Source organism: Pelodiscus sinensis, chromosome 2 (assembly GCF_052426305.1).
Source record: "Pelodiscus sinensis isolate ZL-2025 chromosome 2, ASM5242630v1, whole genome shotgun sequence".
Taxonomy (NCBI): domain Eukaryota; kingdom Metazoa; phylum Chordata; order Testudines; family Trionychidae; genus Pelodiscus; species Pelodiscus sinensis.
The window spans coordinates 263796993-263823795 of NC_143053.1; the positions used below are offsets into that span (position 1 = coordinate 263796993).

At 72.6% G+C, this 26803-nt stretch overlaps 1 protein-coding gene across 7 annotated transcripts in view; it reads right to left on the bottom strand.

Annotated features, from left to right (window-relative positions):
• Positions 1 to 26473, bottom strand: part of KCNH2 (potassium voltage-gated channel subfamily H member 2) — a 74569-nt gene extending 48096 nt beyond the window's left edge. For 2 of the 7 annotated variants that reach the window (XR_016348992.1, XM_089776855.1), the window contains exons 1-2: positions 26300 to 26472; positions 23973 to 24203 (exon numbers count right to left, since the gene is read on the bottom strand). Coding sequence is in view for 5 of the 7 variants with exons in the window: in XM_089776855.1 (XP_089632981.1) it covers positions 23973 to 24203; positions 26300 to 26375 (307 nt within the window). In the remaining 2 variants the exon portion in view is untranslated. Of the gene's footprint in view, positions 1 to 23972; positions 24261 to 26299 lie in introns of those variants that run through there. The other 5 variants (XM_089776856.1, XM_089776854.1, XR_016348993.1 and 2 more) reach the window with 4 other exon arrangements.
• Positions 26474 to 26803: the final 330 nt, after the last annotated feature.

The window sequence follows — 26803 nt, forward strand, 5'->3', positions numbered from 1 at the left end:
CCACCCGCCCGCCGGCTCCCCCCACGAGCCTCCGGCTCCGTTCTGGGGGCTCTGGGGAGGGCCTGGCCGGCCGGGTGGGGGGGGGGAAGGGTCCCGCTGCAGGGTCTAGTGGGCAGAGCGGGGGGAGGGTCCTGGGTTCTAACCTGGCAGTGGGGTCTAGTGGGCAGAGCGGGGGGGAGGGTCCTGGGTTCTAACCTGGCAGTGGGGTCTAGTGGGCAGAGCGGGGGGGAGGGTCCTGGGTTCTAAGCTGGCAGTGGGGTCTAGTGGGCAGAGCGGGGGGAGGGTCCTGGGTTCTAAGCTGGCAGTGGGGTCTAGTGGGCAGAGCGGGGGGAGGGTCCTGGGTTCTAACCTGGCAGTGGGGTCTAGTGGGCAGAGCGGGGGGAGGGTCCTGGGTTCTAAGCTGGCAGTGGGGTCTAGTGGGCAGAGCGGGGGGGAGGGTCCTGGGTTCTAACCTGGCAGTGGGGTCTAGTGGGCAGAGCGGGGGGGAGGGTCCTGGGTTCTAACCTGGCAGTGGGGTCTAGTGGGCAGAGCGGGGGGGGGGGGGGGTCCTGGGTTCTAACCTGGCAGTGGGGTCCAGTGGGCAGAGCGGGGGGGAGGGTCCTGGGTTCTAAGCTGGCAGTGGGGTCTAGTGGGCAGAGCGGGGGGAGGGTCCTGGGTTCTAACCTGGCAGTGGGGTCTAGTGGGCAGAGCGGGGGGAGGGTCCTGGGTTCTAACCTGGCAGTGGGGTCTAGTGGGCAGAGCGGGGGGGAGGGTCCTGGGTTCTAACCTGGCAGTGGGGTCTAGTGGGCAGAGCGGGGGGGGAGGGTCCTGGGTTCTAAGCTGGCAGTGGGGTCTAGTGGGCAGAGCGGGGGGGGTCCTGGGTTCTAACCTGGCAGTGGGGTCTAGTGGGCAGAGCGGGGGGGAGGGTCCTGGGTTCTAAGCTGGCAGTGGGGTCCAGTGGGCAGAGCGGGGGGAGGGTCCTGGGTTCTAACCTGGCAGTGGGGTCTAGTGGGCAGAGCGGGGGGAGGGTCCTGGGTTCTAAGCTGGCAGTGGGGTCCAGTGGGCAGAGCGGGGGGAGGGTCCTGGGTTCTAACCTGGCAGTGGGGTCTAGTGGGCAGAGCGGGGGGGGAGGGTCCTGGGTTCTAAGCTGGCAGTGGGGTCCAGTGGGCAGAGCGGGGGGAGGGTCCTGGGTTCTAACCTGGCAGTGGGGTCTAGTGGGCAGAGCGGGGGGGAGGGTCCTGGGTTCTAACCTGGCAGTGGGGTCTAGTGGGCAGAGCGAGGGGGAGGGTCCTGGGTTCTAACCTGGCAGTGGGGTCTAGTGGGCAGAGCGGGGGGGAGGGTCCTGGGTTCTAAGCTGGCAGTGGGGTCTAGTGGGCAGAGCGGGGGGGGGGGTCCTGGGTTCTAACCTGGCAGGGGGGTCCAGTGGGCAGAGCGGGGGGAGGGTCCTGGGTTCTAAGCTGGCAGTGGGGTCTAGTGGGCAGAGCGGGGGGGAGGGTCCTGGGTTCTAAGCTGGCAGTGGGGTCTAGTGGGCAGAGCGGGGGGAGGGTCCTGGGTTCTAACCTGGCAGTGGGGTCTAGTGGGCAGAGCGGGGGGAGGGTCCTGGGTTCTAACCTGGCAGTCGGGTCCAGTGGGCAGAGCGGGGGGAGGGTCCTGGGTTCTAACCTGGCAGTGGGGTCTAGTGGGCAGAGCGAGGGGGAGGGTCCTGGGTTCTAACCTGGCAGTGGGGTCTAGTGGGCAGAGCGGGGGGAGGGTCCTGGGTTCTAACCTGGCAGTGGGGTCTAGTGGGCAGAGCGGGGGGGAGGGTCCTGGGTTCTAACCTGGCAGTGGGGTCTAGTGGGCAGAGCGGGGGGAGGGTCCTGGGTTCTAACCTGGCAGTGGGGTCTAGTGGGCAGAGCGGGGGGGAGGGTCCTGGGTTCTAAGCTGGCAGTGGGGTCTAGTGGGCAGAGCGGGGGGGAGGGTCCTGGGTTCTAAGCTGGCAGTGGGGTCTAGTGGGCAGAGCGGGGGGGAGGGTCCTGGGTTCTAACCTGGCAGTGGGGTCTAGTGGGCAGAGCGGGGGGCGGGGGGTCCTGGGTTCTAACCTGGCAGTGGGGTCTAGTGGGCAGAGCGGGGGGAGGGTCCTGGGTTCTAACCTGGCAGTGGGGTCCAGTGGGCAGAGCGGGGGGAGGGTCCTGGGTTCTAACCTGGCAGTGGGGTCTAGTGGGCAGAGCGGGGGGGAGGGTCCTGGGTTCTAAGCTGGCAGGGGGGTCTAGTGGGCAGAGCGGGGGGAGGGTCCTGGGTTCTAAGCTGGCAGTGGGGTCCAGTGGGCAAAGCGGGGGGAGGGTCCTGGGTTCTAAGCTGGCAGTGGGGTCTAGTGGGCAGAGCGGGGGGAGGGTCCTGGGTTCTAAGCTGGCAGTGGGGTCTAGTGGGCAGAGCGGGGGGAGGGTCCTGGGTTCTAAGCTGGCAGTGGGGTCTAGTGGGCAGAGCGGGGGGAGGGTCCTGGGTTCTAAGCTGGCAGTGGGGTCCAGTGGGCAGAGCGGGGGGAGGGTCCTGGGTTCTAACCTGGCAGTGGGGTCTAGTGGGCAGAGCGGGCAGAGGGTCCTGTGTTCTAAGCTGGCAGTGGGGTCCAGTGGGCAGAGCGGGGGGGAGGGTCCTGGGTTCTAACCTGGCAGTGGGGTCTAGTGGGCAGAGTGGGGGGGAGGGTCCTGGGTTCTAACCTGGCAGTGGGGTCTAGTGGGCAGAGTGGGGGGGAGGGTCCTGGGTTCTAACCTGGCAGTGGGGTCTAGTGGGCAGAGCGGGGGGGGAGGGTCCTGGGTTCTAACCTGGCAGTGGGGTCTAGTGGGCAGAGCGGGGGGGAGGGTCCTGGGTTCTAACCTGGCAGTGGGGTCTAGTGGGCAGAGTGGGGGGGAGGGTCCTGGGTTCTAAGCTGGCAGTGGGGTCTAGTGGGCAGAGCGGGGGGAGGGTCCTGGGTTCTAACCTGGCAGTGGGGTCTAGTGGGCAGAGCGGGGGGGGGGAGGGTCCTGGGTTCTAAGCTGGCAGGGGGGTCTAGTGGGCAGAGCGGGGGGGGAGGGTCCTGGGTTCTAAGCTGGCAGTGGGGTCTAGTGGGCAGAGCGGGGGGGAGGGTCCTGGGTTCTAAGCTGGCAGGGGGGTCTAGTGGGCAGAGCGGGGGGAGGGTCCTGGGTTCTAAGCTGGCAGTGGGGTCTAGTGGGCAGAGCGGGGGGGGGGGTCCTGGGTTCTAACCTGGCAGTGGGGTCTAGTGGGCAGAGCGAGGGGGAGGGTCCTGGGTTCTAACCTGGCAGTGGGGTCTAGTGGGCAGAGCGGGGGGGAGGGTCCTGGGTTCTAAGCTGGCAGTGGGGTCTAGTGGGCAGAGCGGGGGGGGGGGTCCTGGGTTCTAACCTGGCAGGGGGGTCCAGTGGGCAGAGCGGGGGGAGGGTCCTGGGTTCTAAGCTGGCAGTGGGGTCTAGTGGGCAGAGCGGGGGGGAGGGTCCTGGGTTCTAAGCTGGCAGTGGGGTCTAGTGGGCAGAGCGGGGGGAGGGTCCTGGGTTCTAACCTGGCAGTGGGGTCTAGTGGGCAGAGCGGGGGGGAGGGTCCTGGGTTCTAACCTGGCAGTGGGGTCCAGTGGGCAGAGCGGGGGGAGGGTCCTGGGTTCTAACCTGGCAGTGGGGTCTAGTGGGCAGAGCTAGGGGGAGGGTCCTGGGTTCTAACCTGGCAGTGGGGTCTAGTGGGCAGAGCGGGGGGGAGGGTCCTGGGTTCTAACCTGGCAGTGGGGTCTAGTGGGCAGAGCGGGGGGAGGGTCCTGGGTTCTAACCTGGCAGTGGGGTCTAGTGGGCAGAGCGGGGGGAGGGTCCTGGGTTCTAAGCTGGCAGTGGGGTCTAGTGGGCAGAGCGGGGCGGGGAGGGTCCTGGGTTCTAAGCTGGCAGTGGGGTCTAGTGGGCAGAGCGGGGGGGAGGGTCCTGGGTTCTAAGCTGGCAGTGGGGTCTAGTGGGCAGAGCGGGGGGGAGGGTCCTGGGTTCTAAGCTGGCAGTGGGGTCTAGTGGGCAGAGCGGGGGCGGGGGGTCCTGGGTTCTAACCTGGCAGTGGGGTCTAGTGGGCAGAGCGGGGGGAGGGTCCTGGGTTCTAACCTGGCAGTGGGGTCCAGTGGGCAGAGCGGGGGGAGGGTCCTGGGTTCTAACCTGGCAGTGGGGTCTAGTGGGCAGAGCGGGGGGGAGGGTCCTGGGTTCTAAGCTGGCAGGGGGGTCTAGTGGGCAGAGCGGGGGGAGGGTCCTGGGTTCTAAGCTGGCAGTGGGGTCCAGTGGGCAAAGCGGGGGGAGGGTCCTGGGTTCTAAGCTGGCAGTGGGGTCTAGTGGGCAGAGCGGGGGGAGGGTCCTGGGTTCTAAGCTGGCAGTGGGGTCTAGTGGGCAGAGCGGGGGGAGGGTCCTGGGTTCTAAGCTGGCAGTGGGGTCTAGTGGGCAGAGCGGGGGGGAGGGTCCTGGGTTCTAAGCTGGCAGTGGGGTCCAGTGGGCAGAGCGGGGGGAGGGTCCTGGGTTCTAACCTGGCAGTGGGGTCTAGTGGGCAGAGCGGGCAGAGGGTCCTGTGTTCTAAGCTGGCAGTGGGGTCCAGTGGGCAGAGCGGGGGGGAGGGTCCTGGGTTCTAACCTGGCAGTGGGGTCTAGTGGGCAGAGTGGGGGGAGGGTCCTGGGTTCTAACCTGGCAGTGGGGTCTAGTGGGCAGAGTGGGGGGGAGGGTCCTGGGTTCTAACCTGGCAGTGGGGTCTAGTGGGCAGAGCGGGGGGGGAGGGTCCTGGGTTCTAACCTGGCAGTGGGGTCTAGTGGGCAGAGCGGGGGGGGAGGGTCCTGGGTTCTAACCTGGCAGTGGGGTCTAGTGGGCAGAGCGGGGGGGAGGGTCCTGGGTTCTAAGCTGGCAGTGGGGTCTAGTGGGCAGAGCGGGGGGAGGGTCCTGGGTTCTAACCTGGCAGTGGGGTCTAGTGGGCAGAGCGGGGGGGGGGGAGGGTCCTGGGTTCTAAGCTGGCAGGGGGGTCTAGTGGGCAGAGCGGGGGGGGGAGGGTCCTGGGTTCTAAGCTGGCAGTGGGGTCTAGTGGGCAGAGCGGGGGGGAGGGTCCTGGGTTCTAAGCTGGCAGGGGGGTCTAGTGGGCAGAGCGGGGGGAGGGTCCTGGGTTCTAAGCTGGCAGGGGGGTCTAGTGGGCAGAGCGGGGGGAGGGTCCTGGGTTCTAAGCTGGCAGTGGGGTCTAGTGGGCAGAGCGGGGGGCTCCTTGCCCCGCTGGGGGCCAGAGGGGTTTGGGGGCCCCACAGAGTTTAAGGACATTACTAGGGATGAGGCGGTGGGACCCCCCCAGGGCGGATCCCCCCTCCCGGTCCAGGGGAACGCCGCTTGCACTTCCGCCCTGGGCCAGCAGATGGCCCGCGTCACCCAACCCCCCTCCCCCAGCCTGACTGCAAGGCCAGAGGCACTACAGCAGGGTGGGGGGGGGGTCTGTGCCCCCGGCTGCCTACACAGGCCTGTCCCCCCACAGCCAAGATTTGCCCCTGGGAGGGCCCAGCTGCACCTGAGCCAGCTCCCAGCATCACAGGGAGAGGGCAGGATGAGGGGGGCTCCGGGTGGGGGCAGAGAGGGCAGGATGAGGGGGGCTCCGGGTGGGGGCAGGGAGGGCAGGATGAGGGGGGGCTCCGGGTGGGGGCAGAGAGGGCAGGATGAGGGGGGCTCCGGGTGGGGGCAGAGAGGGCAGGATGAGGGGGGGCTCCGGGTGGGGGCAGAGAGGGCAGGATGAGGGGGGCTCCGGGTGGGGGCAGGGAGGGCAGGATGAGGGGGGCTCCGGGTGGGGGCAGAGAGGGCAGGATGAGGGGGGCTCCGGGTGGGGGCAGGGAGGGCAGGATGAGGGGGGACTCTGCGTGGGGGCAGAGAGGGAAGGATGAGGGGGCGCTCTCGGTGGGGGCAGAGAGGGCGGGCTGGGGGGACTCTCGGTGGGGGCAGAGGGCGGGCTGGGGGGGCGCTCTCGGTGGGGGCAGAGAGGGCGGGGCTGGGGGACGCTCTCGGTGGGGGCAGAGAGGGCGGGCTGGGGGGGCGCTCTCGGTGGGGGCAGAGAGGGCGGGCTGGGGGGGCGCTCTCGGTGGGGGCAGAGAGGGCGGGCTGGGGGACGCTCTCGGTGGGGGCAGAGAGGGCGGGCTGGGGGGGCGCTCTCGGTGGGGGCAGAGAGGGCGGGCTGGGGGGGCGCTCTCGGTGGGGGCAGAGCGGGCGGGCTGGGGGGCGCTCTCGGTGGGGGCAGAGCGGGCGGGCTGGGGGGGCGCTCTCGGTGGGGGCAGAGAGGGCGGGCTGGGGGGGCGCTCTCGGTGGGGGCAGAGCGGGCGGGCTGGGGGGCGCTCTCGGTGGGGGCAGAGAGGGCGGGCTGGGGGGGCGCTCTCGGTGGGGGCAGAGAGGGCGGGCTGGGGGGGCGCTCTCGGTGGGGGCAGAGCGGGCGGGCTGGGGGGGCGCTCTCGGTGGGGGCAGAGAGGGCGGGCTGGGGGGGCGCTCTCGGTGGGGGCAGAGAGGGCGGGCTGGGGGGGCGCTCTCGGTGGGGGCAGAGCGGGCGGGCTGGGGGGGCGCTCTCGGTGGGGGCAGAGAGGGCGGGCTGGGGGGCGCTCTCGGTGGGGGCAGAGCGGGCGGGCTGGGGGGGCGCTCTCGGTGGGGGCAGAGAGGGCGGGCTGGGGGGCGCTCTCAGTGGGGGCAGAGAGGGCGGGCTGGGGGGGCGCTCTCGGTGGGGGCAGAGTGGGCGGGCTGGGGGGCGCTCTCGGTGGGGGCAGAGAGGGCGGGCTGGGGGGCGCTCTCGGTGGGGGCAGAGAGGGCGGGCTGGGGGGGCGCTCTCGGTGGGGGCAGAGAGGGCGGGCTGGGGGGGCGCTCTCGGTGGGGGCAGAGAGGGCGGGCTGGGGGGGCGCTCTCGGTGGGGGCAGAGAGGGCGGGCTGGGGGGGCGCTCTCGGTGGGGGCAGAGAGGGCAGGCTGGGGGGCGCTCTCGGTGGGGGCAGAGAGGGCGGGCTGGGGGGGCGCTCTCGGTGGGGGCAGAGCGGGCGGGGCTGGGGGGCGCTCTCGGTGGGGGCAGAGAGGGCGGGCTGGGGGGGCGCTCTCGGTGGGGGCAGAGGGCGGGCTGGGGGGAGCGCTCTCGGTGGGGGCAGAGAGGGCGGGCTGGGGGGGGCGCTCTCGGTGGGGGCAGAGAGGGCGGGCTGGGGGACGCTCTCGGTGGGGGCAGAGAGGGCGGGCTGGGGGGCGCTCTCGGTGGGGGCAGAGAGGGCGGGCTGGGGGGGCGCTCTCGGTGGGGGCAGAGAGGGCGGGCTGGGGGGAGCGCTCTCGGTGGGGGCAGAGCGGGCGGGCTGGGGAGCGCTCTCGGTGGGGGCAGAGCGGGCGGGCTGGGGGGCGCTCTCGGTGGGGGCAGAGAGGGCGGGCTGGGGGGGCGCTCTCGGTGGGGGCAGAGAGGGCGGGCTGGGGGGGCGCTCTCGGTGGGGGCAGAGAGGGCGGGCTGGGGGGCTCTGCAGGGGGCAGAGAGGGCGGGCTGGGGGGGGCGCTCTCGGTGGGGGCAGAGAGGGCGGGCTGGGGGGGCGCTCTCGGTGGGGGCAGAGAGGGCGGGGCTGGGGGGCGCTCTCGGTGGGGGCAGAGAGGGCGGGCTGGGGGGCGCTCTCGGTGGGGGCAGAGAGGGCGGGCTGGGGGGGGACGCTCGGTGGGGGCAGAGCGGGCGGGCTGGGGGGCGCTCTCGGTGGGGGTAGAGAGGGCAGGCTGGGGGGGGGCGCTCTCGGTGGGGGTAGAGAGGGCGGGCTGGGGGGCGCTCTCGGTGGGGGTAGAGAGGGCGGGCTGGGGGGGGCGCTCTCGGTGGGGGTAGAGAGGGCGGGCTGGGGGGGGCGCTCTCGGTGGGGCAGAGGGCGGGCTGGGGGGGCGCTCTCGGTGGGGGTAGAGAGGGCGGGCTGGGGGGGCGCTCTCGGTGGGGGTAGAGAGGGCGGGCTGGGGGGGCGCTCTCGGTGGGGGTAGAGAGGGCGGGCTGGGGGGGCGCTCTCGGTGGGGCAGAGGGCGGGCTGGGGGGCTCTGCAGGGGGCCTGGCCCCGCCCAGCGGCACACAGCACCCCACACCGCGGCAGGGACCGGTGGCGGGTGGCTCCCGGCCAGCCTAGCGCCGCAGGCTCCAGTCACAACACACGGGGCCGGTCGCCTCCAGGGGCCCAGCTCCATCGCCCGACACGGCCGGGGGGCCGGGCTTTGCCCTCCAGGGGGCACGTGCGGCAATCCTGCCCCACTCCCCAGCAACGCCCCATGGGCCCCTGCCCCCCACAGCCTGGCACCCTGCCCCACCCCTAGCAATGCCCAGCCCCCCCGCTCCACTCCCCAGCAATGCCCCATGGGCCCCTGCCCCCCACAGCCTGGCACCCTGCCCCACCCCCCAGCAATGCCCAGCCCCCCTGCTCCACTCCCCAGCAATGCCCCATGGGCCCCTGCCCCCCACAGCCTGGCACCCTGCCCCACCCCCCAGCAATGCCCAGCCCCCCTGCTCCACTCCCCAGCAATGCCCCATGGGCCCCTGCCCCCCACAGCCTGACACCCTGCCCCACCCCCCAGCAATGCCCAGCCCCCCTGCTCCACTCCCCAGCAACGCCCCACAGCCCTGCCCCCACCAACAGCCCTGCCCCCCTGCTACATGCTCCAGCAACACCCCACAGCCCAGCCCCCCTGCTCCACTCCCCAGCAATGCCCCACACCCCCCAGCGGCCCTGCCCCACAGCCCAGCGGCCCTGCCCCACAGCCCCCCTGCTCCACTCCCCAGCAATGCCCCACAGCCCCCCGCAGCCCAGCGGCCCTGCCCCACAGCCCCCCTGCTCCACTCCCCAGCAATGCCCCACAGCCCCCCGCAGCCCAGCGGCCCTGCCCCACAGCCCCCCTGCTCCACTCCCCAGCAATGCCCCACAGCCCCCCGCAGCCCAGCGGCCCTGCCCCACAGCCCCCCTGCTCCACTCCCCAGCAATGCCCCACACCCCCCCCGCAGCCCAGCGGCCCTGCCCCACAGCCCAGCGGCCCTGCCCCCCAGCCCCCCTGCTCCACTCCCCAGCAATGCCCCACAGCCCCCCCGCAGCCCAGCGGCCCTGCCCCACAGCCCCCCTGCTCCACTCCCCAGCAACACCCCACAGCCCTGCCCCCCACCCACTCCCTTCCTGCAGCCCAGCGCTCCTGCCCCAGTCTGCAGGCTCCGGGTGCCTGGCCCAGGCCCGGGGAGGGAAGGGTTAAGCGCAGGCGGCGCGGGATGGCTGCGTCTGGCGGCTATAAATAGCCCCGGGCCGCCCCCCGGGCCAAGGGGCAGGAGCAGCTGCTGCCGCAGCCAAGTGGGCCCGGGGGGGGGGGGGGGGCAGGGAGCTCGGGGCTCAGGCGATGGCAGGTGCCCAGTACGGGGGAGGGGCGCGATGCGCGGCAGGGGGTCCCGGGCCATCCCGGGGGGGGGTGCAAGACAACAGGGGAATGGTTGGTACTGACCCAGTGTCCCTAGGGGAGGGGTCCCCGCAGAGCCCAGAGCCCCCCCCGCAGAGCCCCCCCGCCCCCGTCCTGGCAGAGCCCCCCGCCGAGCCCAGAGCCCCCCCCGCCCCGACCGGCAGAGCCCCCCACAGAGCCCCCCCGCCCCGACCGGCAGTGCCCCCCGCAGAGCCCAGAGCCCCCCCCCGCCCCGACTGGCAGAGCCCCCCACAGAGCCCAGAGCTCCCCCACCCCGACCGGCAGAGCCCCCCCAGAGCCCCCCCGCCGCGGCCGGCAGAGCCCCCCAGAGCCCCGACCGGCAGAGCCCCCCACAGAGCCCAGAGCCCCCCCCGCAGAGCCCCCGCCCCGAACGGCAGAGCCCCCCACAGAGCCCAGAGCTCCCCCACCCCGACCGGCAGAGCCACCCCCAGAGCCCAGAGCCCCCCCCGCCCCGGCCGGCAGTGCCCCCCACAGAGCCCAGAGCCCCCCGCCCCGGCCGGCAGTGCCCCCCCGAGCCCAGAGCCCCCCCCCCGCCCCGGCCGGCAGAGCCCCCCCCAGAGCCCAGAGCCCCCCCCCCCGGCCGGCAGTGCCCCCCACAGAGCCCAGAGCCCCCCCCCGCCCCGGCCGGCAGAGCCCCCCACAGAGCCCAGAGCCCCCCCGCCCCGGCCGGCAGAGCCCCCCACAGAGCCCAGAGCCCCCCCCGCCCCGGCCGGCAGTGCCCCCGCAGAGCCCAGAGCCCCCCCCGCCCCGGCCGGCAGTGCCCCCCACAGAGCCCAGAGCCCCCCCGCCCCGGCCGGCAGTGCCCCCCACAGAGCCCAGAGCCCCCCCCCCGCCCCGGCCGGCAGAGCCCCCCACAGAGCCCAGAGCCCCCCCGCCCCGGCCGGCAGAGCCCCCCACAGAGCCCCCCCGCCCCGGCCGGCAGTGCCCCCCGCAGAGCCCCCCTGCCCCGGCCGGCAGAGCCCCCCGCAGAGCCCAGAGCCCCCCCCGCCCCGGCCGGCAGAGCCCCCACAGAGCCCCCCCCGCCCCGGCCGGCAGAGCCCCCCACAGAGCCCCCCCGCCCCGGCCGGCAGTGCCCCCCGCAGAGCCCAGAGCCCCCCCGCCGTGGCCGGCAGTGCCCCCCGCAGAGCCCAGAGCCCCCCCCGCCCCGGCCGGCAGTGCCCCCCACAGAGCCCAGAGCCCCCCCCGCCCCGGCCGGCAGTGCCCCCCACAGAGCCCAGAGCCCCCCGCCCCGGCCGGCAGTGCCCCCCGCAGAGCCCCCCCCCGCCCCGGCCGGCAGAGCCCCCCGCAGAGCCCAGAGCCCCCCCGCCGTGGCCGGCAGTGCCCCCCGCAGAGCCCAGAGCCCCCCCGCCCCGGCCAGCAGTGCCCCCACAGAGCCCCCCCGCCCCGGCCGGCAGTGCCCCCCGCAGAGCCCAGAGCCCCCCCCGCCCTGGCTGGCAGTGCCCCCACAGAGCCCCGGCCGGCAGTGCCCCCCACAGAGCCCAGAGCCCCCCCCGCCCCGGCCGGCAGTGCCCCCGCAGAGCCCAGAGCCCCCCCCGCCCCGGCCGGCAGAGCCCCCGCAGAGCCCAGAGCCCCCCCCGCCGCGGCCGGCAGTGCCCCCCGCAGAGCCCAGAGCCCCCCCCTGCCGCGGCCGGCAGTGCCCCCGCAGAGCCCAGAGCCCCCCCCGCCCTGGCCGGCAGAGCCCCCCGCAGAGCCCAGAGCCCCCCCTGCCGCGGCCGGCAGTGCCCCCCGCAGAGCCCAGAGCCCCCCCCGCCGCGGCCGGCAGAGCCCCCCACAGAGCCCAGAGCCCCCCCCGCCCCGGCCGGCAGAGCCCCCGCAGAGCCCAGAGCCCCCCCCGCCCTGGCCGGCAGTGCCCCCCGCAGAGCCCAGAGCCCCCCCCGCTGTGGCTGGCAGAGCCCCCAGTGGCGGCCCCAGGGGATGCTTTCCATGAGCTGAGCAGGGGAGGCGGGCGCCGCTGGAGGAGCAGGAGGCCGGCTCAGAGGCGGAGCCAGGAGCCATGGGTCTGGGGGGCCAGCCCGGAGCCAAGCCGGGCTCTGTGGGGGCCATGCCTGGTGCCAAGGCTGTGCCGAAAGGCAGCTGAGAGCAGAACATGAGAACGGCCGGACTGGGTCAGACCAAAGGTCCATCTAGCCCAGTATCCTGTCTGCCGACAGTGGCCAGCACCAGGTGCCCCAGAGAAGGTGGACCGAAGATAATGATCAAGCGATTTGTCTCCTGCCATCCCTCTCCAGCCTCTGACAAACAGAGGCCAAGGACACCATTTTATCCCTGGCTAATAGCCTTTTATGGACCTCACCTCCAGGAAATTATCCAGCTTCTCTTTAAACTCTGTTAGGGTACGTCTACACTACAGCGCTAGTTCGAACTAACTTAGTTCGAATTAGTTAATTCGAACTAAGCTAGTTCGAACTAACGCATCTAGAACTAAAAACTAGTTCGAACTAGCGTTTTGCCAATTCGAACTAGCAAGTCCACATTGAGTGGACTCTGAACAGGGCTTAAGGATGGCCGGAAGCAGTGCCGGCAGGTCATCAGAGGAGGACTTAGAGTGTGGAGATACTGTCTCAGGCTAGCCGAGGGCTGCGCTTAAAGGGTCCCGACCCCCACCCCGGACAGACAGTTCTCAGGGGTGCCCCGCTTGCAAAGAAGTTCTGGCTTGGAGTGCCCTGAGTACCCACACTGGGCACATCACACCACTCGGCCATCAGCCCGGCTGCACTTGCCGCAGGCTGCCATCTGGGGAGAGGGAGTAATTGGGGGGCTGCAGGAGAGCTTCCACCCCCAGAAGCCCGCAGAGCCAGCCCAGTCCTCCCCATCGGGGGCTCGTGCCCCATTCCTCCCTCACCTCCTTCCACTTACCCTTCCCTAGCCCCCCTTCTTATTGATGTACAAAATAAAGATAACGTTTCTTCCAACATTGACTCTGTCTTTATTGAAAAAAACTAGGGGAGACTGGGAAAAGGAGGTGGGAGAGGGGAAGAGAAAGGCTGGGAGAGGGAGGGCAACTAACATGATCAGGGGTTGGGAACAGGTCCCAGATGAAGAGAGGCTACAGAGACTGGGACTGTTCAGCTTAGAAAAGAGGAGACGGAGAGGGGACAGGATAGAGGTCTCTAAAAGCAGGGGTTGGGTGGAGAGGGTGCATTCATAAAAGTTCTTCATGAGTTCCCATAAAGAAGGACTAGAGGACACCAAAGGAAAGGAATGGGTAGCAGGCTTCAAACTAGTAAGAGAAAGGTGTTGTTCTTCACAAAGCAAAGAGTCAACCTGTGGAACTCCTTGCTGCAGGAGGCTGTGAAGGCTAGAACTAGAACAGAGTTGAAAGGGAAGTGAGATCAAGTCATGGAGGTTGGGTCCATGGAGTGGTATTAGCCAGAGGGTAGGAGTGGTGTCCCTGCCCAAAGTTTGTGGAAGGCTGGAGAGGGATGGCACGAGACAAATGGCTTGGTCATTGTCTTCGGTCCATCCCCTCCAGGGTCCCTAGGGTTGGCTGCTGTTGGCAGACAGGCTACTGGGCTAGATGGACCTTTGGTCTGACCCAGGACGGCCATTGTAAGCTCAGGGCTCAGTGTCGGGGGTCTCAGTGGACCCCCTTGATTTTCATGCACACCTGGTCCTGGGTGGCCAGGCTGGCAGCTCTCCTGCCCTAGCCGGCCACTTTCCTGTGCCTAGTGCAGAGATCGTGGACGAGGTCCACGATGTCCGCACTAGCCCAGGAAGGTGCCCGCCTCTTGCGGTCCAGGGCAAGCTCCCGGGAGCCGCCAGCCTGGTCCCGGCAAGAGGGGGTGGGCTGGGGGGCATCGGGTGGGTGGCTCTGTGCCGTGCCAGGTGCAGGGTCTGCTAGCTGGGTGCTGGCAGGCTTGCACCTGGCACGGGCACCGTAGCCAGCCCGTGCCCCTTTAAGGGGTCCGGGGCCGGGAGGGGGGCATAGAGTTTCCCTGGTGTTGGCCAGAGTGGCCACCAGGGAAACCTGGGGAGGGCTAGCCTCCCACTAGTTCGAACTAAAGGGCTACACAGCCCTTAGTTCGAACTAGCTAGTTCGAACTAGGCGTTAGTCCTCGTAAAATGAGGTTTACCTAGTTCGAACTAAGCGCTCCGCTAGTTCGATTCAAATTCGAACTAGCGGAGCGCTAGTGTAGCGCATAGGAAAGTTAGTTCGAACTAACGTCCGTTAGTTCGAACTAACTTTCTAGTGTAGACATACCCTTATAGTCCTAGCCTTCACAGCCTCCTCTGGCAAGGAGTTCCACAGGTTGACTACACGCTGTGTGAAGAAGAACTTTCTTTTATTCGTTTTAAACCTGCTACCCATTAATTTCATTTGGTGTCCTCTAGTTCTTCTATTATGGGAACTAATAAATATGGGTCTGTCTACACTACCCTCCTAGTTCGAACTAGCGGGGTAATGTAGGCAACCACACTTGCAAATGAAGCCCGGGATTTGAATTTCATTTGCATAAGCGGGGAGCCGTCATTTTTAAAACCCCGCTGGTTCGAACCCCGTGCAGCGCGGCTACACGGGGCTCGAACTAGGTAGTTTGAACTAGGCTTCCTATTCCGAACTACCGGTACACCTCGTTCCACGTTCCTATTCCGATCTACCGGTACACCTCGTTCCACGTTCCTATTCCGAACTACCGGTACACCTCGTTCCACGTTCCTATTCCCAACTACCGGTACTCCTCGTTCCACGTTCCTATTCCGAACTACCGGTACACCTCGTTCCACGTTCCTATTCCCAACTACCGGTACTCCTCGTTCCACGTTCCTATTCCGAACTACCGGTACACCTCGTTCCACGTTCCTATTCCGATCTACCGGTACTCCTCGTTCCACGTTCCTATTCCGAACTACCGGTACACCTCGTTCCACGTTCCTATTCCGATCTACCGGTACACCTCGTTCCACGTTCCTATTCCGAACTACCGGTACTCCTCGTTCCACGTTCCTATTCCGAACTACCGGTACACCTCGTTCCACGTTCCTATTCCGAACTACCGGTACACCTCGTTCCACGTTCCTATTCCCAACTACCGGTACTCCTCGTTCCACGTTCCTATTCCGAACTACCGGTACACCTCGTTCCACGTTCCTATTCCCAACTACCGGTACACCTCGTTCCACGTTCCTATTCCCAACTACCGGTACTCCTCGTTCCACGTTCCTATTCCGAACTACCGGTACACCTCGTTCCACGTTCCTATTCCCAACTACCGGTACACCTCGTTCCACGTTCCTATTCCGATCTACCCTTACTCCTGTAGCCGCGCGGCACAGGGTTCGAACAAGCGGGGATTTAAAAATGGCGGCTCCCCGCTTATGCAAATGTACCCCGGGAAATTCAAATCCGGGCTTCATTTGCAAGAGCGGTTGGCTACATTACCCTCCTAGTGCGAACTAGCGGGATAGTGTAGACAGACCCTGACTTCTCTTTGTTCACCCTCTCCACCCCGCTCATGATTTTACAGCCCTCCATCATATCCCCCCCCAGCCTCCCCTTTTCTGAACTGAACAGTCCCAGTCGCTTTAGCCTCTCTTCCAAGGGGGGTGCAGGCCTGTGCCAGGCTGGCTGGGAGGACAGAGACGGCCGCACCGTGGGCCCCGCAGACAGCGCCCCGCCTCCAGGACCCTCCCGGCCCCTCCCCTCCCGCCGGCCCCGCCTCCAGGACCCTCCCGGCCCCCGCCCTCCCGCCGGCCCCGCCTCCAGGACCCTCCCGGCCCCTCCCCTCCCGCCGGCCCCGCCTCCAGGACCCTCCCGGCCCCTCCCCTCCCGCCGGCCCCGCCTCCAGGACCCTCCCGGCCCCTCCCCTCCCGCCGGCCCCGCCTCCAGGACCCTCCCGGCCCCCGCCCTCCCGCCAGCCCCGCCTCCAGGACCCTCCCGGCCCCCGCCCTCCCCCGCCAGCCCCGCCTCCAGGACCCTCCCGGCCCCTCCCCTCCCGCCGGCCCCGCCTCCAGGACCCTCCCGGCCCCCGCCCTCCCGCCGGCCCCGCCTCCAGGACCCTCCCGGCCCCTCCCCTCCCGCCGGCCCCGCCTCCAGGACCCTCCCGGCCCCTCCCCTCCCGCCGGCCCCGCCTCCAGGACCCTCCCGGCCCCTCCCCTCCCGCCGGCCCCGCCTCCAGGACCCTCCCGGCCCCCGCCCTCCCGCCAGCCCCGCCTCCAGGACCCTCCCGGCCCCCGCCCTCCCGCCAGCCCCGCCTCCAGGACCCTCCCGGCCCCCGCCCTCCCGCCAGCCCCGCCTCCAGGACCCTCCCGGCCCCTGCCCTCCCGCCGGCCCCGCCTCCAGGACCCTCCCGGCCCCCGCCCTCCCGCCGGCCCCGCCTCCAGGACCCTCCCGGCCCCTCCCCTCCCGCCGGCCCCGCCTCCAGGACCCTCCCGGCCCCTCCCCTCCCGCCAGCCCCGCCTCCAGGACCCTCCCGGCCCCTGCCCTCCCGCCGGCCCCGCCTCCAGGACCCTCCCGGCCCCTGCCCTCCCGCCGGCCCCGCCTCCAGGACCCTCCCGGCCCCCGCCCTCCCGCCGGCCCCGCCTCCAGGACCCTCCCGGCCCCCGCCCTCCCGCCGGCCCCGCCTCCAGGACCCTCCCGGCCCCCGCCCTCCCGCCGGCCCCGCCTCCAGGACCCTCCCGGCCCCTGCCCTCCCGCCGGCCCCGCCTCCAGGACCCTCCCGGCCCCTGCCCCCCCCCGCAGCAGGCCCAGCTGCAGTGAAGCCAGCCGGTGCCAGTGCTGCAGCTCTGCCAGGCAGCCCTGTGGCATCAGTGCGCCCAGAGGGACCCACCCCCCTGCCGCCGGGGAGCCGCTGCCTCTCCAGGTCAACTCGGGCTTCCCGGGCGCGTCTGGGAAGGGGGCAGGTCCTGGGGGCGCGGCCGAGGCCCCCAGAGCCCGGCTCACTGGCACGAGCGGGCCGGGCTGACGGACGGGCACAGCAGGAGGGCAGAGGGCCCGAGGCAGCATCCTGGGATGGGGAGGATGCGCTGCCTGCCTGGGAGGGAGACTCGCCTGCCAGCCCTGACCCATTGACCCGTGACCACCACACTGCGCCCCACGGCCAGCCCCGCCCAGACCAGCTGCACCCCACGGCCAGCCCCGCCCAGACCAGCTGCACCCCCACGGCCAGCCCCGCCCACCGTGCCCCACAGCCAGCCCCGCCCAGACCAGCCCCGCCCCACGGCCAGCCCCGCCCACCGTGCCCCACAGCCAGCCCCGCCCAGACCAGCCACGCCCCACGGCCAGCCCCGCCCACCGCACCCCACAGCCAGCCCCGCCCAGACCAGCCCCGCCCCACGGCCAGCCCCGCCCACCGTGCCCCACAGCCAGCCCCGCCCAGACCAGCCCCGCCCCACGGCCAGCCCCGCCCACCGTGCCCCACAGCCAGCCCCGCCCAGACCAGCTGCACGTACCGCGCCCCACCTGGGCCAGCAGCACCCACAGAGACCAACCGCAGCACACCCCTGAGGGCGTCTGTCCGCGACCCAGCGCTCCCCGGGCTGCGCGGTGCCAGTGGTAACACCCGGGCTGGGGTTTGATTCCCGCTGATTCGCCCCACGCCTGTCTGGCCGGAGCCGCAGCTTACGCCACCCGCGGGCCGGGGCAGGGGAGCCAAGCGCCGGCCCTAAGCTCCCAGCCCAGCTGGCCTGGCTCCTGGCCAGCCGCTCCCCAGGGCCCTGTGGGGAAAGCCCCCTCGGCTGCCAGCGCCCTCCCTGCCCTGGGCGGGCCACGGAGCCGGGCACAGCGCCCAGCGCACGAGCCTGCAGCCGAGCCTGGCCCCAGACCCCCCCGCGGGGAACCCCCGCCCACGGCCAGGCTCCAGGCCAGCTGGGCCTTCCCCAGCACCCCGGGGCTCTCCCCGCGGGCGACTGGGCCACCCACAGGCTGCAGCTCACAGCCCAGCCCCCAGGCCACCCCCAGACCGGTGGATGGGAAAAGCTTGGGGGGGCCGACAGCCGACGGACATCCAGCACCCCGAGCCCTGGGCCCCCACCCAACATTACAGACCCCCCGCCTGGCTTCACGGGTACCCCCATCCTTCCCCCCCATCCTCACAGCCCCCCCCGCCTGGCTTCACAGGAACCCCCATCCTCCCCCCCCCCCACCTTACAGCCTCCCCGCCTGGCTTCACAGGAACCCCCATCCCTCCCCCCCCCACCTTACAGCCTCCCCCCGCCTGGCTTCACGGGTACCCCCATCCTTCCCCCCCCCCACCTTACAGCCTCCCCCGCCTGGCTTCACGGGTACCCCCATCCTCCCCCCCACCTTACAGCCTCCCCCCGCCTGGCTTCACGGGTACCCCCATCCTTCCCCCCCCCCACCTTACAGCCCCCCCCGCCTGGCTTCACGGGTACCCCCATCCTTCCCCCCCATCCTCACAGCCCCCCCCGCCTGGCTTCACAGGAACCCCCATCCTCCCCCCCCCCACCTTTACAGCCTCCCCGCCTGGCTTCACAGGAACCCCCATCCTCCCCCCCCCACCTTACAGCCTCCCCCGCCTGGCTTCACGGGTACCCCCATCCTCCCCCCCATCCTCACAGCCCCCCCCGCCTGGCTTCACAGGAACCCCCATCCTCCCCCCCCCCACCTTACAGCCTCCCCCCGCCTGGCTTCACGGGTACCCCCATCCTCCCCCCCACCCCACAGCCTCCCCCCGCCTGGCTTCACGGGTACCCCCATCCTCCCCCCCATCCTCACAGCCCCCCCCCGCCTGGCTTCACAGGAACCCCCATCCCCCCCCCCCCACCTACAGCCTCCCCCCGCCTGGCTTCACGGGTACCCCCATCCTCCCCCCCACCTTACAGCCTCCCCCCGCCTGGCTTCACGGGTACCCCCATCCTCCCCCCCATCCTCACAGCCCCCCCCGCCTGGCTTCACAGGAACCCCCATCCTCCCCCCACCTTACAGCCTCCCCCCGCCTGGCTTCACGGGTACCCCCATCCTCCCCCCCCAACCTACAGCCTCCCCCGCCTGGCTTCACGGGTACCCCCATCCTCCCCCCCATCCTCACAGCCCCCCCGCCTGGCTTCACAGGAACCCCCATCCTCCCCCCCCACCTTACAGCCTCCCCCCGCCTGGCTTCACGGGTACCCCCATCCTCCCCCCACCTTACAGCCTCCCCCCCGCCTGGCTTCACGGGTACACCCATCCCCTCCCCCCACCTTACAGCCTCCCCCGCCTGGCTTCACGAGTACCCCCATCCTCCCCCCCACCTTGCAGCCTCCCCCCGCCTGGCTTCACGGGTACCCCCCTCCTCCCCCCCACCTTACAGCCTCCCCCCGCCTGGCTTCACGGGTACCCCCATCCTCCCCCCCACCTTACAGCCTCCCCCCCACCTGGCTTCACGGGTACCCCCCTCCTCCCCCCCACCTTACAGCCTCCCCCCCGCCTGGCTTCACGGGTACCCCCCTTCTCCTCCCCACCTTACAGCCCCCCCCCGCCTGGCTTCACGGGTACCCCCCTCCTCCCCCCCACCCACAGCCCCCCCCCGCCTGGCTTCACGGGTACCCCCCTTCTCCCCCCCACTTACAGCCTCCCCCCCGCCTGGCTTCACGGGTACCCCCATCCTCCCCCCACCTTACAGCCTCCCCCCCCACCTGGCTTCACGGGTACCCCCCTTCTCCCCCCCACCTTACAGCCTCCCCCCGCCTGGCTTCACGGGTACCCCCATCCTCCCCCCACCTTACAGCCTCCCCCCCGCCTGGCTTCACGGGTACACCCATCCTCTCCCCCCCCACCTTACAGCCTCCCCCCCGCCTGGCTTCACGGGTACCCCCCTTCTCCCCCCACCTTACAGCCTCTGCCTGGCTTCACGGGTACACCCATCCTCCCCCCCACCCCTTACAGCCTCCCCCCGCCTGGCTTCACGGGTACCCCCATCCTCCCCCCACCTTACAGCCTCCCCCCCGCCTGGCTTCACGGGTACCCCCATCCTCCCCCCCCACCTTACAGCCTCCCCCCGCCTGGCTTCACGGGTACCCCCATCCTCCCCCCCCACCTTACAGCCTCCCCCCGCCTGGCTTCACGGGTACCCCCATCCTCCCCCCCCACCTTACAGCCTCCCCCCGCCTGGCTTCACGGGTACCCCCCTCCTCCCCCCACCTTACAGCCTCCCCCCCGCCTGGCTTCACGGGTACCCCCTTCTCCCCCCACCTTACAGCCTCCCCCCCGCCTGGCTTCACGGGTACCCCCATCCTCCCCCCATTACAGCCTCCCCCCCGCCTGGCTTCACGGGTACCCCCATCCTCCCCCCCACCTTACAGCCTCCCCCCGCCTGGCTTCACGGGTACCCCCATCCTCCCCCCCCACCTTACAGCCTCCCCCCCGCCTGGCTTCACGGGTACCCCCCATCCTCCCCCCACCTTACAGCCTCCCCCCCGCCTGGCTTCACGGGTACCCCCCTCCTCCCCCCCACCTTACAGCCTCCCCCCCGCCTGGCTTCACGGGTACCCCCATCCTCCCCCCACCTTAGAGCCTCCCCCCCGCCTGGCTTCACAGGTACCCCCATCCTCTCCCCCCACCTACAGCCTCCCCCGCCTGGCTTCAAAGGTACCCCCATCCCCTCCCCCACCTTACAGCCTCCCCCCCGCCTGGCTTCACAGGTACCCCCATCCTCCCCCCCCAGCTTACAGCCTCCCTCCCGCCTGGCTTCAAAGGTACCCCCATCCTCCCCCCCCAGCTTACAGCCTCCCCCCGCCTGGCTTCACAGGTACCCCCATCCTCCCCCCACCTTACAGCCTCCCCCCCCCTCTAGCCCCCGCCTGGCTTCATGGGCCCCGTCCCTCCAGCCCCACATCTGGCTTTATGGCCCCCCCAGCCTGGTCCCACCATAGGCAGGCAAACAGTGCCTAGCCCTGGGGGGGAGGAGCATGAAAGGGGGGATTCCAGGGGGCCCCCCGGGCGAGCCCCAACCCAGGGCAGGGGCCCACTGGCCTCAGGCCCCCGCCATGCCCCTCCCCCCGCGGGACAGCCGGGCTGCAGCTGGGACCCTGCTGTTTACGCGGCTGCCGGACCGGACAGGGCTGAGAGCCAGAGGCAGCCGCATGGGCGAGAGCAGAGACACCTGGCGAGGGAGGCCGGCTCCCCGGGACGAGCCCCGGCCCCCGCACGTGGGGCTGAACCCCCCCAGCACCGAGCGAAGGGCCAGATCCCGGCCCACGGCTCCCCCCCGACCCCCGCACGTGGGGCTGAACCCCCCCAGCACCGAGCGAAGGGCCAGATCCCGGCCCACGGCTCCCCCCCGACCCCCGCACGTGGGGCTGAACCCCCCCAGCACCGAGCGAAGGGCCAGATCCCGGCCCACGGCTCCCCCCCGACCCCCGCACGTGGGGCTGAACCCCCCCAGCACCGAGCGAAGGGCCAGATCCCGGCCCACGGCTCCCCCCCGGCCCCCGCACGCGGGCTGAACCCCCCCAGCACCGAGCGAAGGGCCAGATCCCGGCCCACGGCTCCCCCCCGGCCCCCGCACGCGGGCTGAACCCCCCCAGCACCGAGCGAAGGGCCAGATCCCGGCCCACGGCTCCCCCCCGACCCCCGCACGTGGGGCTGAACCCCCCCAGCACCGAGCGAAGGGCCAGATCCCGGCCCACGGCTCCCCCCCGGCCCCCGCACGCGGGCTGAACCCCCCCAGCACCGAGCGAAGGGCCAGATCCCGGCCCACGGCTCCCCCCCGGCCCCCGCACGCGGGCTGAACCCCCCCAGCACCGAGCGAAGGGCCAGATCCCGGCCCACGGCTCCCCCCCGACCCCCGCACGCAGGCTGAACCCCCCCAGCACCGAGCGAAGGGCCAGATCCCGGCCCACGGCTCCCCCCCGACCCCCGCACGCGGGCTGAACCCCCCCAGCACCGAGCGAAGGGCCAGATCCCGGCCCACGGCTCCCCCCCGGCCCCCGCACGTGGGGCTGAACCCCCCCAGCACCGAGCGAAGGGCCAGATCCCGGCCCACGGCTCCCCCCCGACCCCCGCACGCGGGCTGAACCCCCCCAGCACCGAGCGAAGGGCCAGATCCCGGCCCACGGCTCCCCCCGACCCCCGCACGCGGGCTGAACCCCCCCAGCACCGAGCGAAGGGCCAGATCCCGGCCCACGGCTCCCCCCCGGCCCCCGCACGTGGGGCTGAACACCCCCCAGCACCGAGCGAAGGGCCAGATCCCGGCCCACGGCTCCCCCCCGGCCCCCGCACGCGGGCTGAACCCCCCCAGCACCGAGCGAAGGGCCAGATCCCGGCCCACGGCTCCCACCCGGCCCCCCAGGGCACCGGCTGTGTGCGCATCTCAGCCCCCTCCCCGCCGGCCTCCGCCCCAGAGCCGGCCCCCTGGCGCCCCTCCCCGCCCCAGAGCCAGCCCCCCGGCGCCCCTCCCCGCCGGCCTCCGCCCCAGAGCCGGCCCCCCGGCGCCCCTCCCCGCCCCAGAGCCAGCCCCCTGGCGCCCCTCCCTGCCGGCCTCCGCCCCAGAGCCGGCCCCCCGGCGCCCCTCCCTGCCCCAGAGCCAGCCCCCTGGCGCCTCTCCCCGCCGGCCTCCGCCCCAGAGCCGGCCCCCTGGCGCCCCTCCCCGCCGGCCTCCGCTCCAGAGCCGGCCCCCTGGCTCCTCACCCCCCAGCCTCCGCCCCAGAGCCAGGCCCCCTGGCTTCTCACCCCCCGGCCTCCGCCCCAGAGCCGGCCCCCTGGCGCCCCTCCCCGCCGGCCTCCGCCCCAGAGCCTGGCCCCCTGATGCCCCTCCCCGCCCCAGAGCCGGCCCCCCGGCGCCCCTCCCCGCCCCAGAGCCAGCCCCCTGGCGCCTCTCCCCGCCGGCCTCCGCCCCAGAGCCGGCCCCCTGGCGCCCCTCCCCGCCGGCCTCCGCTCCAGAGCCGGCCCCCTGGCTCCTCACCCCCCAGCCTCCGCCCCAGAGCCAGGCCCCCTGGCTTCTCACCCCCCGGCCTCCGCCCCAGAGCCGGCCCCCTGGCTCCTCACCCTGCCGGCCTCCGCTCCAGAGCCGGCCCCCCGGCTCCTCACCCCCCGGCCTCCGCCCCAGAGCCGGCCCCCCGGCTCCTCACCCCCCGGCCTCCGCCCCAGAGCCGGCCCCCCGGCTCCTCACCCCCCGGCCTCCGCCCCAGAGCCGGCCCCCTGGCTCCTCACCTCCCGGCCTCCGCCCCAGAGCCTGGCCTCCCGGCACCCCTCCCCGCCGGCCTCCGCTCCAGAGCCGGCCCCCTGGCTCCTCACCTCCCGGCCTCCGCCCCAGAGCCTGGCCTCCCGGCACCCCTCCCCGCCAGCCTCCGCTCCAGAGCCGGCCCCCTGGCTCCTCACCCTGCCGGCCTCCGCCCCAGAGCCAGGCCCCCCGACGCCCCTCCCCGCCGGCCTCCGCCCCAGAGCCGGCTCCCCGGCGCCCTTCCCCTCTGCTCTAGCCCCCACCCCAGAGCCGGCCCCCTGGCTCCCCTCCCCTCTGCGCTAGCCCCCACCCGAGAGCGGGCCCGCTGGCTCCCCTCCCCGCCAGCCCCCAGGCTCCCCTTCCCAGCGGTGTGCACAACCCTGCCGGCCCCCACCCCAGAGCCAGCTGCACCTCAGCACCATTCACCCCACACCCAGCAGCTGTTCCCGTGGCCCTCGCAGGACATGAGAAGGCGGCAGCAGAGGAACTGGGGGGCAGGGAAACCAGCGAGCCTGCCCCCAGTCCGTCCCATGCAAGGGTGCAGCAGGGACGCCGCCCCCCTCGGCGGGAGGAAACCGAGTCGCGGAGCCCCAACGACCCGCCAGGGAACCGCGCGGCCACCGGGGAGCTGGGCCCCCCACCAGAGCAAGCCCGGCTCAGCGCTCGGCAGCGGCCGCAGGGCACTTGCCCGGGACCCCGGACCTGCACCCCCAGGGCTGGCTGTCTCAGGGGCCCTGCCCGCCGGGTCGCTGGGCACCGGACACCCCTGGCGCTACCCTGCCGCCAGCGCCCAGCCGCCGCGCGCCCGGTGCCAAGAGCCACCCGCAGGGGCCAGGCCCTGCCCACCTCAGCAGCGGCAACTCAAGGGCCTGGCGACCCGTGACGGACGCAGCCCCGAGCCGTACATCGGCTGAGCGCACAGGGCGGGGCAGGGCCCCACGTAGCTCCCGGCCGCCCGGCCTGCCCCCCGACCACTGCCCAGAGCGCCTGCGTGCCCGGAGGCTGAGGGGGGGCGGGGCCCGGGGCCTTTCCCCACTAGGGGCCACCGAGTGCGGGGCCCGCTGGCCGTGGGGGAGGGGCGGGGCCCGGGGCCTTTCCCCAGTAGGGGCCACCGAGTGCGGGGCCAGCTGGCCGTGGGGGAGGGGCGGGGCCCGGGGCCTTTCCCAGGGAGCAGCTGGCCAGGCTGGGGGTTTGCCCGGCGGGAGGAAAGGGGCAGGGGGTGGGCGGTCTGGGACGGGAGCATCACCCCAATGTGAGGCTCAGGGAGGGGCACCCTCCCTACCCCCCCACACCCACGGGAGCGCCGCGTCCGCCCAGGACACAAGGAGCTGCCTCAGCCCCCTTCCGCGAGGGGCGCCCTCTCCCATCCCTCCTCTGTGGGGCCCTGGCCCCCCCCAGCCCTGCGCCCCCCCCAGCCCCCATGGTACCGCCCCCCCGGCCCCCCATGGCACCGCCCCCCGGCCCGGTCCCTACCGTCCTTGCGGTAGAAGCAGATCTCCACCTTGCGCTCCTCGGAGCCCAGCAGGGCCTGTGTGATCTGGGCGGCCGCGCCGGGCTGCGTGCGGGGCCCGTGCAGGAAGTCGCAGGTGCAGGGCTTCTGCATGACCTCGGCCCGCGAGTAGCCGCACAGCCGGCAGAAGCCATCGTTGCAGTAGATCACGGCGCAGTTCTCCACCCGCGCGTTGGCGATGAGGAACTTCCGGCCTGGGGGGGCGGCCGTGAGCTGGTGGAGGGGGGCAGCCGTGGGCCCGCTCCCCCCCCCGCCGCCGTGGGCCCGCTCCCCCCCCCTCCCTCCCGGCCCCCGCCTCCTCCCTCCCGGCCCCCGCCCAGCCACGGCCCCCACCCCCTCCCTCCCGGCCCCCGCCCAGCCACGGCCCCCCTCCCAGCCTCCACCCCGCCACAGCCCCCGCCCCCTCCCTCCCAGCCTCCACCCCGCCACAGCCCCCGCCCAGCCACAGCCCCCGCCCCCTCCCTCCTGGCCTCCACACTGCCACGACCCCCGCCCTGCCACCTGCCCCCCCCCCCCCGGCCTCCACACTCCCACAGTCCCCACCCTCCCAGCCTCCTCGCTGCCATGGCCCCCACCTCACCCCTCCCGGCCCCCACACTGCCAGGCCCCCACCCATGGTCCTGCCATAGCCTCCCCACTCACCACAGCCCCCGCCCCGAGCCTCACCCCTCCCGGCCCCCACACTGCCCGGGCCCCCACCCAGCCACCCCTCTCTCCAGACCCCCAGCCCTCTCCCCCAGGGTTCCCCTCCCCCAAGCCCCTCCACTGGCGCCCGTCAAGCCTAACCCAGGTCCCCACTTTCCCGGGCGGGCCGGCCCCGGCAGCACCCTGGCTGCTTGTTCTCTGCTGCGTCTGCTCCCAGAGCTGCCGCCCCGGAGCCAGGAGCAGCCGGCTGGGCATAAACAACGGGGAGGTCTGGGCCCTGCAGACAGCAGCTCCCCGCAGGCCAGGCCCCAGGCCAACGCCGGCTCCTCGGGGAGCTGCTGTCTGCAGGGCCCCAGCCTGGCACTGCCCAGGCCCAGAGACGGGGCGTTCCGGCCCCATGGAACCCCCCTGCACGGGGGAGGCTGCCGACCGGCCTGGGCGAGGAAGGGAGAAGCCCCCCCCCCCACACACTTCCTACGGCCTGTACAAGCGCCCACCCCAGCCTCGCACTGGCTGCCCCACACAGCCCTGGCGCGGAGACCTGGCTAACTTCCACCCTGCGGGGCCGCTCCTAGGGACCCAGCCCCCAGACCCACGGGTGCCCCGGGCGAGCCCCCAGCAAAGCCCACGCTGCTCTCCAGACGGCCCTCCGCAAAGGCACCTTCAGAGCACAGGGGCCCGGCCCAGCCACAGCCTGGGAAACTGAGGCACAGAGCCTCCCACGAGACAGGCAGCCCACAGGCTGCCGTGCGCCCCGGGCTCGACACGGGGCACAGCCAGGAACGGCCTCCATTGGCACCCGCTGCAGGCCTGTCCCGGGGGCAGGGCCTGGGTCTCTCCCGGGGCACCTCGATCTCATGGCCCTCCCCGCTGGCTGGCCCTCTCACCCGCCCCTAGCAGCCCCCCGAGGTCACACGGGCACCCCCCAGGTCACCCCCGGCACATGGGCCCCCGCCCCCCTGGGGACACCCCACGAGCCCCCCGCACACCCCCCCCCGAGGACCCACGGCACACAGACCCCGTGCACACACCCCACGGGGACCCACGGCCCATGGGCCCCCCGCACACACCCCCCCGAGGACCCACGGCACACAGACCCCGTGCACACACCCCACGGGGACCCACGGCCCACGGGCCCCCCGCACACACACCCCTGAGGACCCCCGGCACACGGACCCCCGCCCTCCCGGGGACACCCCACGAGCCCCCCGCACACACACCCCCGAGGACCCACGGCACACGGGCCCCGCGCACACACCCCACAGGGACCCACGGCCCACGGGCCCCCCCGCACACACACCCCCGAGGACCCACGGCACACGGGCCCCGCGCACACACCCCACAGGGACCCACGGCCCACGGGCCCCCCCGCACACACACCCCCGGGGACCCACGGCACACGGGCCCCGCGCACACACCCCACAGCCCACGGGCCCCCCCTGCACACACCCCACGGGGACCCACGGTCCACAGGCCCCCCCCGCACACACCCCACAGCCCACAGGCCCCCCCCCCCGCACACACCCCACGGCCCACAGGCCCCCCCCCCCCGCACACACCCCACGGCCCACAGGCCCCCCCCCCCCGCACACACCCCACGGCCCACAGGCCCCCCGCACACACCCCACGGCCCCCCCGCACTCACTCTGCCCCTCGAACTTGCGGATGATGGTGTCCAGGAAGGTGTTCTGCGGGGCGACGTGCCCGCGCCGCACGGGCATGCTGCTCAGCCCATGGGGAGGCCGCGCCCGGCCGCGGGGAACAGGGACCGGGCCGGGCTCGCTCCGCAGCGCCTGCTCCGGGCCCGGCGGGGGGGGGGTGCGGGGCGCGGGGGCCCGGCGGGGGGGGGTGCGGGGGGCCCGTGCACCTGCCGCCCGCCCGGCAGCGCAGCGCAGCGCAACGCCCCTTATTTAGGCAGCGGCGGGCGAGGTGCGGATCGACGCGCCCCGCCCGGCGCGACTCTGCGCGGGGAGCCGGCCCGGGAGTGGAGCAGCGCAGCGCAGCGGGGGCCGGGCCGGCCGCGCACCGCAGCCAATGGCCGGGCCTGCGGGCTCCTGGGTAAGGGGCGCCCACACAGCGGGGCCCCGCCCCCCGCCAGCCCTGCCCCCTGCTCCCAGCCCCCCCGCTCTGCCCCCTGCCCTGCTCCCAG